The 13,349-nt window shown below is 46.4% G+C and overlaps 1 protein-coding gene across 1 annotated transcript in view; it reads right to left on the bottom strand.

Moving 5' to 3' along the window:
- Positions 1 to 13,349, bottom strand: part of OPHN1 (oligophrenin 1) — a 702,970-nt gene that overhangs the window by 412,711 nt on the left and 276,910 nt on the right. The window contains exon 4 of the mRNA XM_086918347.1: positions 11,385 to 11,456. Within this exon, the coding sequence (XP_086774473.1) occupies positions 11,385 to 11,456 (72 nt within the window). The remainder of the gene's footprint in view (positions 1 to 11,384; positions 11,457 to 13,349) is intronic.

The following is a 13,349-nucleotide window of genomic DNA, read 5'->3' as shown; positions in this document are numbered from 1 at the left end:
CCAACATTACCAGCATAGCTCTACCACCTGAGTCCAATACCTCCTTGATGGCTTCATTAACCTCCAGGAGAGCTGTCTCAGTGCTTAGGTTGGAGCGAAAGCCCGACTGGGTGGAGTGAAGCAAGCCGTGAGTTTCAAGAAAAGTGGAGTGCACAGAATGAACATGCTTTTCCACAATCTTTGCAAGACCCGGCAAAATAGATATTGGCCTATAGTTTGCATGATTCTCAGGATCAAGGCCCGGCTTTTTGAGGAGTGGAACAACCATTGCCTGTTTCCACACCAAAGGAACAGCACCCTTTGTCAGCGACAGATTAAGAACTGGATTAATCAAAGGGTTAAAAATCTTCGCGGCTCTAGCCAAAAAGGTAGCAGGGCAAGGGTCCAAAGGGGAACCTGACTTAAGTTTCAAGAGGAGGTCCAGGGAGGTGGAATCAGAAATAGCTGGAAAGTCCGAGAGAACAGGACTGGACCCAACTGACAAGATCGGTAAAATGCTCGGGTTGGTAGCAAAACTGGGACCCGAGGAAAGAAAAGAGTCTTGAATCAGCTTAATTTTTGTTGTAAAAAAGTTTGCCAGCAAAATCACCCATGGCTCAGAAAACTCATGGAGCACTGCGCTGGCCTTGGGGGTGACAAACTCCTTAACAATAGTAAAGATTTCCCTGCACGAGTTAGACGCCGCCTCAACTCTTGCGGCAAAATAGCTCTTTTTTTCAGCCAGAATGTCTGCGTGATAGATCCTAATAGAAGCCCTATAGATGGCCTTGGCTTCCGGATCATACTGCTTGCGCCAGAGCCTCTCAGCTGCCTTACAGTTACGCCGGGATAGTGCCAGAGATTCAGTGAACCAAGGCGCTGATGTCCGCTTGGTGGATGAGCGGGATGCAGAAGGTGGTGCAAGCTCATTTAACCGCTCGACCAGCCACTTCTGTAGCGTGTCAAGATCACTGTCTAAGTCACCAGATAGATAACAAGGATGCTCCAAACAGGCCTGAGCCAAACTTTCAGTAGTGACCCGGTGGTATGCCCGACTGGGGTGCCTGAAATGGTTGGAATTTACACAAAGTGATTTTCTAATTCCCTGAATTTGAAAACAGATCATAAAATGGTCAGACCAAAGGACAGGGACGGAGCAGGCCATAACAAGCGGAATCGTGGAAAACACTTGATCGAGAGTATGGCCCTTATCATGAGTTGGAACAGACAGATAGGGAATAAGACCCAGAGGGACGGTGATGTCATTGATTTTAATTGCATCGCCGTCCGTCTCAACATCCATGTGTATGTTAAAATCTCCTAGCACTATGCAATGTTCTGTCTTCAGGCAAAGTGCCGTGATAACTGTCTGTAACTCCTCATAGAAAGACCCTCGCAGACCAGGTGGTCTGTAGACCTGGAGCCCCGAGAAGGATTGATGGGGAGATAGAGCAATGGAAAAGACAAGGGACTCACATCCAGAGATGGGCGCCGTAGGTGCAACCACACATGTGGCAGATCTTTGGACCACAATTGCGACCTCTCCACCCCTCCCGATAGATCTATCATGTCTGTGAATAACATAATCGGGGGGGATAGCGGTAGCAATATCCGGGTTTGAGGACTCCCCTAGCCAGGTTTCAGTAAGCATTAGGCATAATGGTTTTTCCACCGTTAACAGCTCATAGATGTCCAGAGCATGTTTGCTCAGGGAGCGAGTATTAAGTAACAAGCATTTATAATTGACAGTGGGATTAGGGATGGAGGCTGCGAGCCCCGGAGAAAAGCCAGGGTGCCACCCACAGCTAGGACAACGGTGTTTACCTCTATAACGCCCAGGAAAGACTGGCTGACACATGGCCGAACCCTTTCTAAGTGACAACAGTTCAGCTGTGGTATACATGAGCCTAGAGCCAGCAGCCCCCACTACGCCATCCGCCTCCGAGACGCGGACGAGCGCAGACGGGCAGGACTCTGGCACGACTCCGGCGCAGGTCCGGCGCGTCCGCTGTACGCGTCCGCTGCGCGGAGTCATCACCGTCTGTTTTTGTAGCGCTGCCAGAGCGCGTCACCAGCCCAGCCCAACCCAAAATGGCCACCGAAACCGGAGACCCTGCCCTCGGCGTCTACACTCAGCCGAGAGCCGGTCCGGAGGTGAAGGGAGGGGGGAGAAGGAACACAAAGCGCCAGGAAGCGCAGGGGAGTCTCTACACACTTCTAAAATCAAGTGTGCAAAAACGCCAACAATATGCAAAAACGATTTTACACAGGTTAAAATGCAGCTAATTAAAAGGAAAGGTAGGAGACCTCCCGGCTTCCGCCTCAGGAGGGGAGAATATGGCTGCTGAAATCTTTTCCCCCTATTTGAGGACGGCTTTAGCAGTCCTCTCCTTATCCTCCGGAATAAGGTCAAGCAAGGTGCATGTCATGCCAAATTTGGCGATCATCCCGTCCTGTAACTGCCAGAGAGTTGGCCCTCTTAATAGAAATTGCTGCCAATGCACAAATTATCCAGGCCAGATTGCTTATACACCTATCATTTCGTATCTCTTTTTGAGGTTAAAAGGGTGGTGCGATGGGGTTTTAGATCTCCACTGAGCAGCTGAAGTAATAATAGTCCAGATTCTGATGACCAGTCAGACGAGCTGAGGCTGAATCTGGGGTTTTGTCCTTTTTCTCCAAACAAGGTATCACAGCTTGAACTGCAGCAGGTGTCTGCATCCACTTTAACCCTTCAGACAAGACAAAATCCAGGATTGATATGGATTTTTTAAACCGGTGGTGTCGTTGATGGTCTGCTGGCCTTCATTGCCGACAACAAGGTCTTTTTTGTGGTCATCATCGACGCAACGCCTTCTAAGGATCTTTTTCTTTTATTGCATGATCGGTCATCACTTGAATGACGGTTTGCCAATTTTTTACGTATACAGAGAATCTTCTTTTCTGGAGTGTCTTCCAGGTCCATTTTTAGTATGTGATGGGGTGGCAGCTATCACTATACCAAACAAATCTGAACAGCTTTTTATGAATCTTCTTGATAAATTAAAATACACATTTAGATATCTGGTTAGGAACTGTTAATAATCAGTGGATGTTGGTGGACTCTGGGAAATTCAGGAAGCTAAATACATTTATATTTCACAATTTTTGTACTTCCTGAACATTTCATAAAAGTCTGCATCATCTGTCTGACTAAAAGTCTAAAGAAATAGAGATACATGCTAGGTGCTAAAAGAGCAAAGCCAACACACCCCAGAGCCATGAAAAAAAGTTCTACTTTGTGCTGAAAACGGCGAACTCTGATGTCCAACGTCGAGGATTTTCAGCAAGTCCTGTAATACTGAAAAGGGTACAGAGCTTTATATGAAAGTTGCATCACACAATTGATGGCGGTAGTGCCACTGAGAGAAGAAAAATACATTCTTAAAATAACACAATTTATAATCAAGTGAAGGTATTTCATTGTAAAACCCCTGAAATGTTGAGACAAAGCTTAAACTAAAGAACATTATGGTTAGACCTGAGAATTAAAAACCTCCCACATTGCCTATAACAAATAGTTTCTTACCTGTCGGTGTAGTTTTGCAGCTTGAAGATCTTTCAGGATTCACTATGCTGTGCATATTCCGCGGTCTGTTGGTTGGGTCCGGATTCGTAGTCTTTTCTTTTTTTTTGTTTTTTTTTGTAGCCCAGGTGGGCGTCGGCTTCGCACCTCCTCGGGTGCATTTCCGGTGACGTCGGCATGCTTCCTGCGGAAGCTCCCACTCTTGGGCGCCATCTTCGGATTCTTTTTTCCGTGTTTCTTTCGTTTCCGAAGTGATGGGAATGTTCTATTTAGGTGAAATTTTTAACCGCTTTGTACTTAAAGTCCTTTCTACTTCTCTTTTTTTTTTTTTTTTGACCACCTCTTCCCTCTCCAGCCACATCTTTCCGGCCGAGGTGGGTGGGTTCGCTAGTGAATCCAGAAAGATCTTCAAGCTGCAAAACTACACCGACAGGTAAGAAACTATTCGTTTTGCAGCGTGAATCTTTCTGGATTCACTATGCTGTGCATAGATTTTGTAGCGGTTTCTCATTTCTGTGGCGGCTGGGTGGAAGATGAGCATTGGTTATTGAATATGTGCTGGACCACCTTTTGTCCGACTTGTTCATCTGAATATCCACGTTCATCTGAATATCCACGCAGTAGTGCTTCGTGAACGTGTGCACCGAAGCCCATGTTGTCGCCAGGCATATGTCTTGTATGGGTGTGTTAGCCAGGAAGGCTATTGTAGCACCCTTTTTCCTAGTGGAGTGGGCATGTGCCCCCTCTGCTAGTTCTTGCCCTGCCCTTTTGTGGCAGAGTTGAATTGTTTGTGCGATCCATCGTGCAATAGTGTTTTTGGTTACTGCCTTGCCCATGAAACTGTTGGCGAATGACACAAAGAACTGTTTTGTTTTCCTGTGTCCCTTTGTCCTCTCAATGTAGTGCATGACCGCCCTTCTGGCGTCTAGGGTGTGCAGAGCTCGCTCTGCGCTAGTGGTTGGTTTTTGGAAAAAACTTGGTATCTGTATGGACTGGTTCATGTGGAATTTGGACACCACCTTTGGCATGAAATGTGGGTCGGTCCTCATCACAACCCTATCATTGTGTATTTGTATGTAGGGTTCCTGTAGCGTTATTGCTTGAAGCTCGCTTACTCTGCGTAAGGACGTTATTGCAACCAGGAAAGCTGTTTTCATAGTTAGCATTTTTAGGGAGGCCTTGTGAAGTGGTTCACAGGGCTCCTTCATGAGTTCCGTTAGGACTATGTTCAAGTTCCATGCCGGTGGCGGCACACGCTTGGGTGGTGCGATCCTCTTCGCTCCTTCCAGGAACCTCTTCACAACCTGTGATGTGAAGAAACTCCTGCCATCTCACCCCTTGTGTAGGCGACTATCGCTGCCAAGTGAACTCTCAAGGAGGACGAGCTGAGGTTCTTTTCCAGTAAGTGCTTCAGGTATTTTAGCACTGTGGAGTCCTTCTTCATTTTATTGTGAAGCCTTTCTTTCCTGCACCACATCGTGAATCTTTTCCATTTTGCAACATAGCACTTCCGTGTGCTGGGCCTTCGTGCCTCCCGAAGGACCCTGAGGGTGCTTTCTGGCAGTCTCAAATGTGCGAACTCTATGTCCTCAGGAGCCATGCCACTAGGCTCAGGTTCTCTGGCTCTGGGTGCAGTACCTCTCCGTTGTGCATGGAGAGCAGGTCTTTTCTCCTGCCGAATCTGTGGGGCGCACTCTGTGTCATCTCCTTGATCTGCGAGTACCATGTCTGCCTGGCCCACTGTGGCGCGACCAGTATCAGGGTCATGTTGCTCGCTCTGCACTTGCTCAGTACTCTGTGCATCAGTGGTATCGGGGGGAACGCGTAAGCAAATGTCCCGGACCAATCTATCCATAGGGCATTCCCAAGGGACCCCTCTTCGGGTTGTCTGGATGCGAAGTTTTGGCATTTTGCATTCTGGCGTGTTGCAAACAGGTCCACTGATGGCGTTCCCCACCTGTTGAACAACCACCTTGTCTCCTGAGCATTGAGCTCCCACTCGTGGGATGCCGATGTCTGTCTGCTGAGCCAGTCTGCTTGAATGTTCTCCTTCCCTGGTAGGTGTATGGCTAGCAGGTCTATCCTGAGGGGGATGGCCCATCTCCATATCTCCTGCGCCAGCGCTGAAAGCGTGGCTGACTGTGTTCCACCCTGCTTGTTGATGTAGAACATCGGTGTGGTGTTGTCTGTCTGTAGTAACACCTTGTGCTTGTATAGTCTTGTTTGGAAGGCTTTCAGTGCAAGGAAGATTGTCTTCAATTCTAGGTAATTGATGTGCTTTGTCGCATCTGTTGGTGTCCACAGTCCCCTCACTTTGAGTTCCTCCATGTGAGCGCCCCATCCCTTCAGGGATGCGTCTGTGGTGATGGTCACTGTTGGCGTTGGGGGCGTTAGAGGCTTTCCCCTTGTTATGTTCTCCATGGTCCACCATGTCATCTCCTTCTGCACTGCGTGCGTCACAACCACTAGATCCTCCCAACTGCCTGAAGCCTGTGACCATTGTTCCTGGAGCCATTCTTGCATGGGTCTCATGTGAAGTCGTACATTCGGTACCAGGTGGATGCATGATGCCATCATCCCCAAGATCTTGCTCGCTGTCCTCACTGTCCGAGCTTGTCCCCTCCGGTAGAGGCGAGTTTCCCTCACCAGTGCCCTTGCTCTCTTCTCGCTGGGGAACACCTTGCCCTGTAAGGTGTTGATCTGTGCCCCCAGGAAGATCTTCACTTGTTCCGGCTCCATTGACGATTTCTTCCAATGGATGGAGAACCCCAGGTTTATGAGCGTGCTCGTCACTGTATGTGCGTGTTGCTTGCATTTCTGATACGAGTTTTCTTTCACCAGCCAGTCGTCCAGGTAAGGGTATACGTGTATTCCCTGCCTTCGCAGGTGTGCTGCGACTGCCGCGAGGCACTTTGTGAAGACCCTTGGTGCTGATTTTAGGCCGAAGGCTAGTGTTGTGAACTGGTAGTGGCTTTCTCCGATCGTGAACCTGAGCATATGCTTGTGCTTTTCGTTCATTGGGATGTGCAGGTAGGCGTCCTTGAGGTCTATCGTGACCATGAAGTCTCCGATCTGCAATTCCGGTAGCACCTCTTGCAGGGAGGTCATTTTGAATTTTTGTGTTCTTATGAATTTGTTCAGGAACCTCAGGTCCAGAATGGGTCTCATTGTCTCGTCTACCTTTGGTACCAGGAAGTACGTTGAGTATATTCCCTTGTTTCTTTCCTTGAAGGGAACCCGTTCTATGGCCTGCTTTTGTAGGAGTTCTTTTGCTTCTTCCTGAAGCTGCTCTAGCTGTTTGTTTGCTTGCTAGTGGCTTTCTCTTTGGTTTCCTGCTTGTTGGCCTCTCTTCCAACTCTATGCAGTATCCGAATTGGATGATGTTGAGGATCCACTTGTCTGATGTGATTTCTCTCCATTCCTGGAGGTAGAATCTTAATCTTCCACCCACTGGTGTTATGTGGTGGTAGGTGTCCAGTTTGTCTTGACCCCTTTGTACGTGCTGCCCCCTGGGATCTTTTCTGTGGGCGGGCACACGGATCTTTTTGAAGTCATTTAGAGGTGGGCTGCTGGCCCCCTCTTTTATGCTGTCCTCGTCCATTTCCTCTCCCTCGAAAGGACTGGCCTCTTGACTGGTACTGCCAGGACTGCTTCTGTTGACTCGGTTGTGCCTGCGAGTCTGCCTGATGCGTCTGTTGGAAAGCCTGGTGTGATGCACCTGGCTGGTTTCCACCCCTCCCGGCGGGCCTCCGTGACTGGGTGCCCCTTTTGTTGCATCTGAACTGCAATGCTCCCATGGATCTTGCAGTTTCATTGTCCTTCTTTAGTTGACTGAGTTTTTCATCAACTGTTGTTCCGAACAGCGTCTCGCCGTTGAATGGTGTGTTCAAGATGCTGTGTTGCACCTCTGGTTTGAAGCCTGAAACCCTGAGCCAGGCGTGTCTTCTTTCAGTGACACCCATCATCATGAGCCTGCTGGACGTGTCTGCTCCATCCAGGGCCGTCTTAAGGCAAGGATTTGCCGCATTCTTCCCATCTTCCACCAGTTTCTCGGTTTTCTGCCTGGCCTCCTGGGGCAGGTCTTTCACCAGCTGTCCCAGCTCCTCCATGATCCGTGCCTGTTTATGAGGGCATTGGAATTAGCCATGCGCCATTGGGTCGCGGCATTCCGTTCGATCCTTCTGCCCACTAGGTCCATCCTTTTGCTCTCCTTATCAGGTGGTGGTCCAGAAGTAGTGGGCACGTTAGCCCTCTTCCTTGCTGTGGCCGTGATGATGGAGTCCGCTGAGACCGTGCCCTGAATGTAGGCTGGGTCCTTTGAGGAATGCTTGTACTTCTTCTCCGTTCTGGGAGTGACTGCCTTGCATGTTGCGGGCTCCCTGAACACTTCCATCCCCTGAGCCAAGACGCTTTCGAGCATTGGCAGATACTGGCTCCTTGTTTGCGTGGGGAGTAATGTCTCGAGAAGAAAGTCTGCTTTCTTCTTCTCTTCGTCGTATTTGAGTCTAAAAGCTGCTGCCGCAGACCTTATCACCGAGTTGTAGGCCCCGATGTCGTCCGGCGGCGATGGCCTCGAGGGATATGTGTCGACCGCCTCCTCTGGGCTTCCAGTGTCGACATCCAGGTAATCCTCCTCCTGCGGGTCAGAGGTGGCCGACTCGGCGTCCATCCTGCTGTCCTCTTCTTCCCCATAGTTGTAACTCTCGTAGGGGTTCTCGTCATCTTCCTGGTCGTCGACCATTTCGACACCCGGGTCCTGTTCCTCGACGTTTTCGTCTTCCTCCTCGACCAACTCCACCACGGATGGTTTGGTTTTGTGGGGAATCGTGAAGGTTTTCATCTTGGCGTCGAAATCTTTCTTCCGCTGCAAGATGTTTTCCATTTCGGCTTCGAGGCGCCTTTTTTTCTTCTCCATCTCGGCCACGTGATCCGCGCCGGGTGGTTCGGCCGCTCTCTTCGGCGTTTGTCTCGGCGCCGAGATTTTCGGTGCCGGAGACTTGGACGTCGAACTGGGTTTCGGGTCCTTGGACGGCGTCGGGGCCTTAGGGTCTTTCTCCCTCGGCGTCGATCGGTCCCTTTCGGGGGCGATTTTCGACGACTTCTGCTGTTCAACAGCTCTCGGCGCCGGGGACTCCTTCTCAGAGGGTCCGCTGGGCCTGTGAGTAGTCGCGGACGCCAGGTGTTTCTGCGTCGGTGCTTTCGGGGCCTTGCCCTCTTTTTTGAGACTCAGAGTCTCTCGGGTTCTTGGGGAACGAAGAGTCTCCTACCTTATCAGAAGTCTTCGTGTAATCGGTCTCTACGACCGTGTAGCTGTCGTCTTCGGCGGCAGCGTTGTCCTCTTCCTCTGAAGACATCCCCAGCTCGTACAGCGATGGCGTCGGGGCTTTTCCCTGCAGGGTGGCGTGCGCTACCCTCTGGCTCGCTCTCACACGAAGGGTCTTCGGGGCGAAGGCGGAGCAGGCGTTGCAGTCCTCGCTTCCGTGGTCTACCGGTAGGCAAAGGTTGCAAACCGGGTGTTGGTCCTTCTGCGCGTACTTGTGGTGGCAGTTACGGCAGAACTTGAACGGCGTGTTGTCCATCATCGAGTGATCAGGGCCTCCCTGGCCGCATGGACGTCGACGATCGTCGAAGTTCTCGATGATTTCTCCTTCTTCTTCGCTGGTCAGTGATCGGCGAAGTCTTCCATAGTCTTCTGGTGAATTCCTTCTCCAATTTCAGTCTTTTCCTTGTACTTTCTCCAAAAATGTCTGGAGCCCAACGGGAACGATCCAGACCCGACCGCGGAAAAAAGAATCTGAAGATGGCGCCCAAGAGTGGGAGCTTCCGCAGAAAGCATGCCGACGTCACCGGAAATGCACCCGAGGAGGTGCTACGCCGACGCCCACCTGGGCTACAAAAAAAAACAAAAAAACAAAGAAAAGACTACGAATCCGGACCCAACCACAAGACCGCGAAATATGCACAGCATAGTGAATCCAGTAAGATTCACTGTGCAAAACCAAGGTAACCATAGAGTGCCCAATGAAGGGTGCAATGAAACATGAAGTTTGGGTGCATTTACATTTGAGATGATGACCATAACCATATAAATGTATTAATAAAATAGTGAGGTTTGCAATTTAGAATTACAATGTACATGAATAACATAAATCTCGTAGACAAATGGATACCAACTTTGTTTGCCTATTGTTATCATTAAATGAGCAGAGGTCTCAAAATGTAGAAGTCATATTTGTGGTTTATTTTCCACAATTGACAGAATCTAGATTCTCTCTTTCCCTCTCTTTTCTAGCTACCAAGGGACATGAAAAAGGGGATACCACTGGCACGCACGATGATACAAGCCTTCCCTTCTTACGAAATGTAATTTACATCCACACTGCGTTGACATATTTCCGCACTATTACTTGTCTGCTATTGTCTGAACGCTGCTATTATTTCTTTCTTCTTTTCTTCTCTCACTCTCCTACCAACTCGATGCCTCTGTGGCATATGTTTGCGCTTAATAAGTATTTCATAGCCTCAAAATCTTTAAAACAGGTTGCCGCTAGCCTGCTCAAAAAAAGTCTGCTGTCAGTACTCATACGCATTAAAGAATCACCAGCTTCTAGCTGTGGTTTGGTTTATACTGTTGCAAGTAATAAATAAAAAAAACTGAATATTAGAATATTAAACAAATAGCAAGCCTAGAAAAAAATATTTTATTTTGTATAAGCAATTAAAAAATATATAGATAGGGTGGAATAATTTGCATTATGATGTAATAATACCTTCTCCGGGTTCTGGTGGTGTTAGATATTAATTGGCTTAGGCTGTAATATTCTATAAACTTGTGTCTGAAAGCCTTGATGGTGCCATATGAAGCATCCGTATCGCCCTACCCAGCTGTCACTTAGCAGACACAGGAAACAGAGGAAGAAATGGTTGGTTGCAGTTTGGGTTATTTTCATCACGTCAAACTCCAGTCTTCACCTGCCAGAAGAACCAGCTAGTTAAAGTGCTACATGGCATGGGGAGCTGGTCGCAAACACTGACAAGTCAAGGTCTGTGGGGTCTGCCAAGAGGTGGTATGTAGCCAGTGGTGAACTTTGGAGCAAGCTCTTGCAAACACATTATTAAAGCAGGATGTGGTAGTACAGTGTTATTTGCAGACAGTACACTTTCCATTGAAATGGCAACACAATTTGTGCCGGCTTCAGTTTTTCTGATAAATCTGTACAGCGGACAAATAATAATGCGTGTAAATAGATTCCAGCATATATTTATCATTTGCACATCACCAAGTAAACTGTCTTGATTTGTTTTGAACCTATGAAGTATTTGTTTACATCACACTTTAAAATTACAAAAATGTGCTCCATTTGTGTTTCCCTAACTGCGGATATTTTCTGAAATACTTGTATGGTTCAAATACACGTGTTTAAATAATGCTGTGTGTTAAATAAAAATGGAAACTACGGCCTTTCTTATGACACTTCCCGTACCCGAGAAAGATTGGCAGAGTCTTCAGTTTACAAAATCCTCGAAGTTCACAGTAAAAGAAAGAAAAGAAAACATCAATCCTCATGGTAAAAGACTACCAGCAATTTATCAGATGATATAGCCTTATATTTGACGTCTGTCTTTCAACGAATGTGATAAGGTTAAAAACAACCAATGTAAAGGCATTTTTATTGCTCATTCACCTTCTGAACACTAGCTAGGTTATTTTAGAGGTGCTACAGCACCCCGCACTCCTACTTCCAGCACCTATGCTTTTTCAACAATTAACGCAGGAAGAAAATTTCATTGATCAACAGAAAAGAAACACAAACTTGACAACAGTTGCTCAAAATCTTACCTTTGTGAGTCCAATCTGCTCTTTACGGAAATTTTCTAACGGCTTGATCAACAAATTGTCAGCGTTTTGTAGCTGCAACAGGAGAAGGACAGTAAGTTACAGTTGTGCTGAAGGCGCGCGGCCCCACAGTCCACTGGAAGCAAACAAACTTATAAAGCAACATAATCACACATGGGTGCAACCTCTTTTTTGAGCATACATAACAGTAATACCTAATTTTAGTTTAAATTCCAAGGCAAAGTAGGCAAATATTTGAACCGGCAGTATATACAGTTTTGGTGATGGCAGCAGGTGAGCCTACTCTATAACACAACAGTGCAAAAATAAAATGCAAGAATAATGACAGTGAGACACAGACATTAAATTCAAATACAAATAAAATGCAATGAAAAGCAAATTAAAACGACTTCTTGATAATCTTTATTTCTGTGAACTATTTTATAGCATAACCTTCCAGGCAGGCAGGGAAGGGGTGTAGAGAGGGGTGAGTTCTAAGGGCTTTATTTAGCGTTTGGCTGATGCAGATCCCTGCCAAAAAGTGGCAGCTGTCCCTTCCACACTGTTAAGAGCAGATGAAGGCTTTGTACACTCTAAAGGGGCAGACCGAACATCTGCCACGTATCCGCGGATGTCCAGCATCTGCCAAACTCTAACGAGCGCTCTAGGTTTCTTCCTCAACTACTGGAGGGAGTGGGGAGTCTTAAGAGACATGGCAGTGTGTTCCAGAGAGTGTATGTGAAAAAATAGAGAGTCTGCCTTCTGACTCCTTATCTGACAGATTTCTAGATGTCTCGGCTAGCTTGGAAGCATATCTGATCTTCAGTGGCGACCAGACATGGTCATTTTGTTAGTGAGAGAGTTTGAGTTTATTAAAAGTTTTGCTTGATAGATAAACACAAGTTACTGCATCGAGAAAAGACAAGATGATGCTACAGAACTATTAGGTGACACCCCAAAGTCAAATGAATGTCAGGCAAATGACCTTCAACATGGAGAAGCCTAGTCACTACCCAGTAAATCATAAACCACATAATACTGGAAAATATTATAATTTATAAAACCGTGTTTCTGAATTGCAAACAAAGAGTCTAATGCAATTAAAACATTTTAAAAAAAAAGGAAAAATAAATAAAGGCACAATCAAAGAAAGAATGAAAGATAAAAGAAATCAAAGTACTAGAAAGAGGATAGTAAGGTGAATGAGGTTAATGGGAAGAGGAGACAGAGAAATGGAAGAAAGGGGTGCAAGAGTGAGAATGAACAATAAACTACAAAAAGAATACAAGAAAAGAATAAAAGAGAAGAGTAAGATAGAACATAACAGGGGTAAAGTAGAGCAAGACAGTAAAAGAAAATGTAATGAGAACACGAGTGAGCTTGAAAAGTACAGCAAAAGAGAATGACTAAGGCAAAAAATGAGAGAGAACACATGGAAAACAGACAAAACAAACGGGACACGAGAGAACGGGACAAGATGTACACAGAATTGAGGAAAGTACTGCAGAAACAATAGGAAAAACATGACAAAGAATACAACTTAGAAATAAAATAAACAAGAGGAAACAAGGGAATAAAAATTGGTCTCAAAGGGAGAAAATAGAAGGCTATGCTAAAAGAGAAACACCAAAAGTGTAGAAAATGAGAATTAATATGATAAAAAACTACATGTTTAAACAACGAGAATATGACAGAGGATGTAATGTAACAGAGAAGAAGAAACATTAAAAAAGAACATAAATTAGAAAGATCAGAACAGGGATTAATAAATACGAAATGAAAAATATACTAACCCAGTGAAACTGAAAATTAAAGAAAGGAAGTGGGTCCCAAGAAAGGAACATTTTGAGATTTCGAAAAAAGGGAAGCAAGAAAACGAAAGAAGAAATAAGTGAGAAAGAAACAAAATGAGAGAACAACATTAATGCAAAGTAATGAAAATCATAACCAAGAGCATAATAATGAAAC

The sequence above is a fragment of the Lissotriton vulgaris genome, chromosome 4_1 (assembly GCF_964263255.1).
Source record: "Lissotriton vulgaris chromosome 4_1, aLisVul1.2, whole genome shotgun sequence".
Taxonomy (NCBI): Eukaryota; Metazoa; Chordata; class Amphibia; order Caudata; family Salamandridae; genus Lissotriton; species Lissotriton vulgaris.
This window is presented reverse-complemented; position numbering and strand designations above follow the sequence as displayed.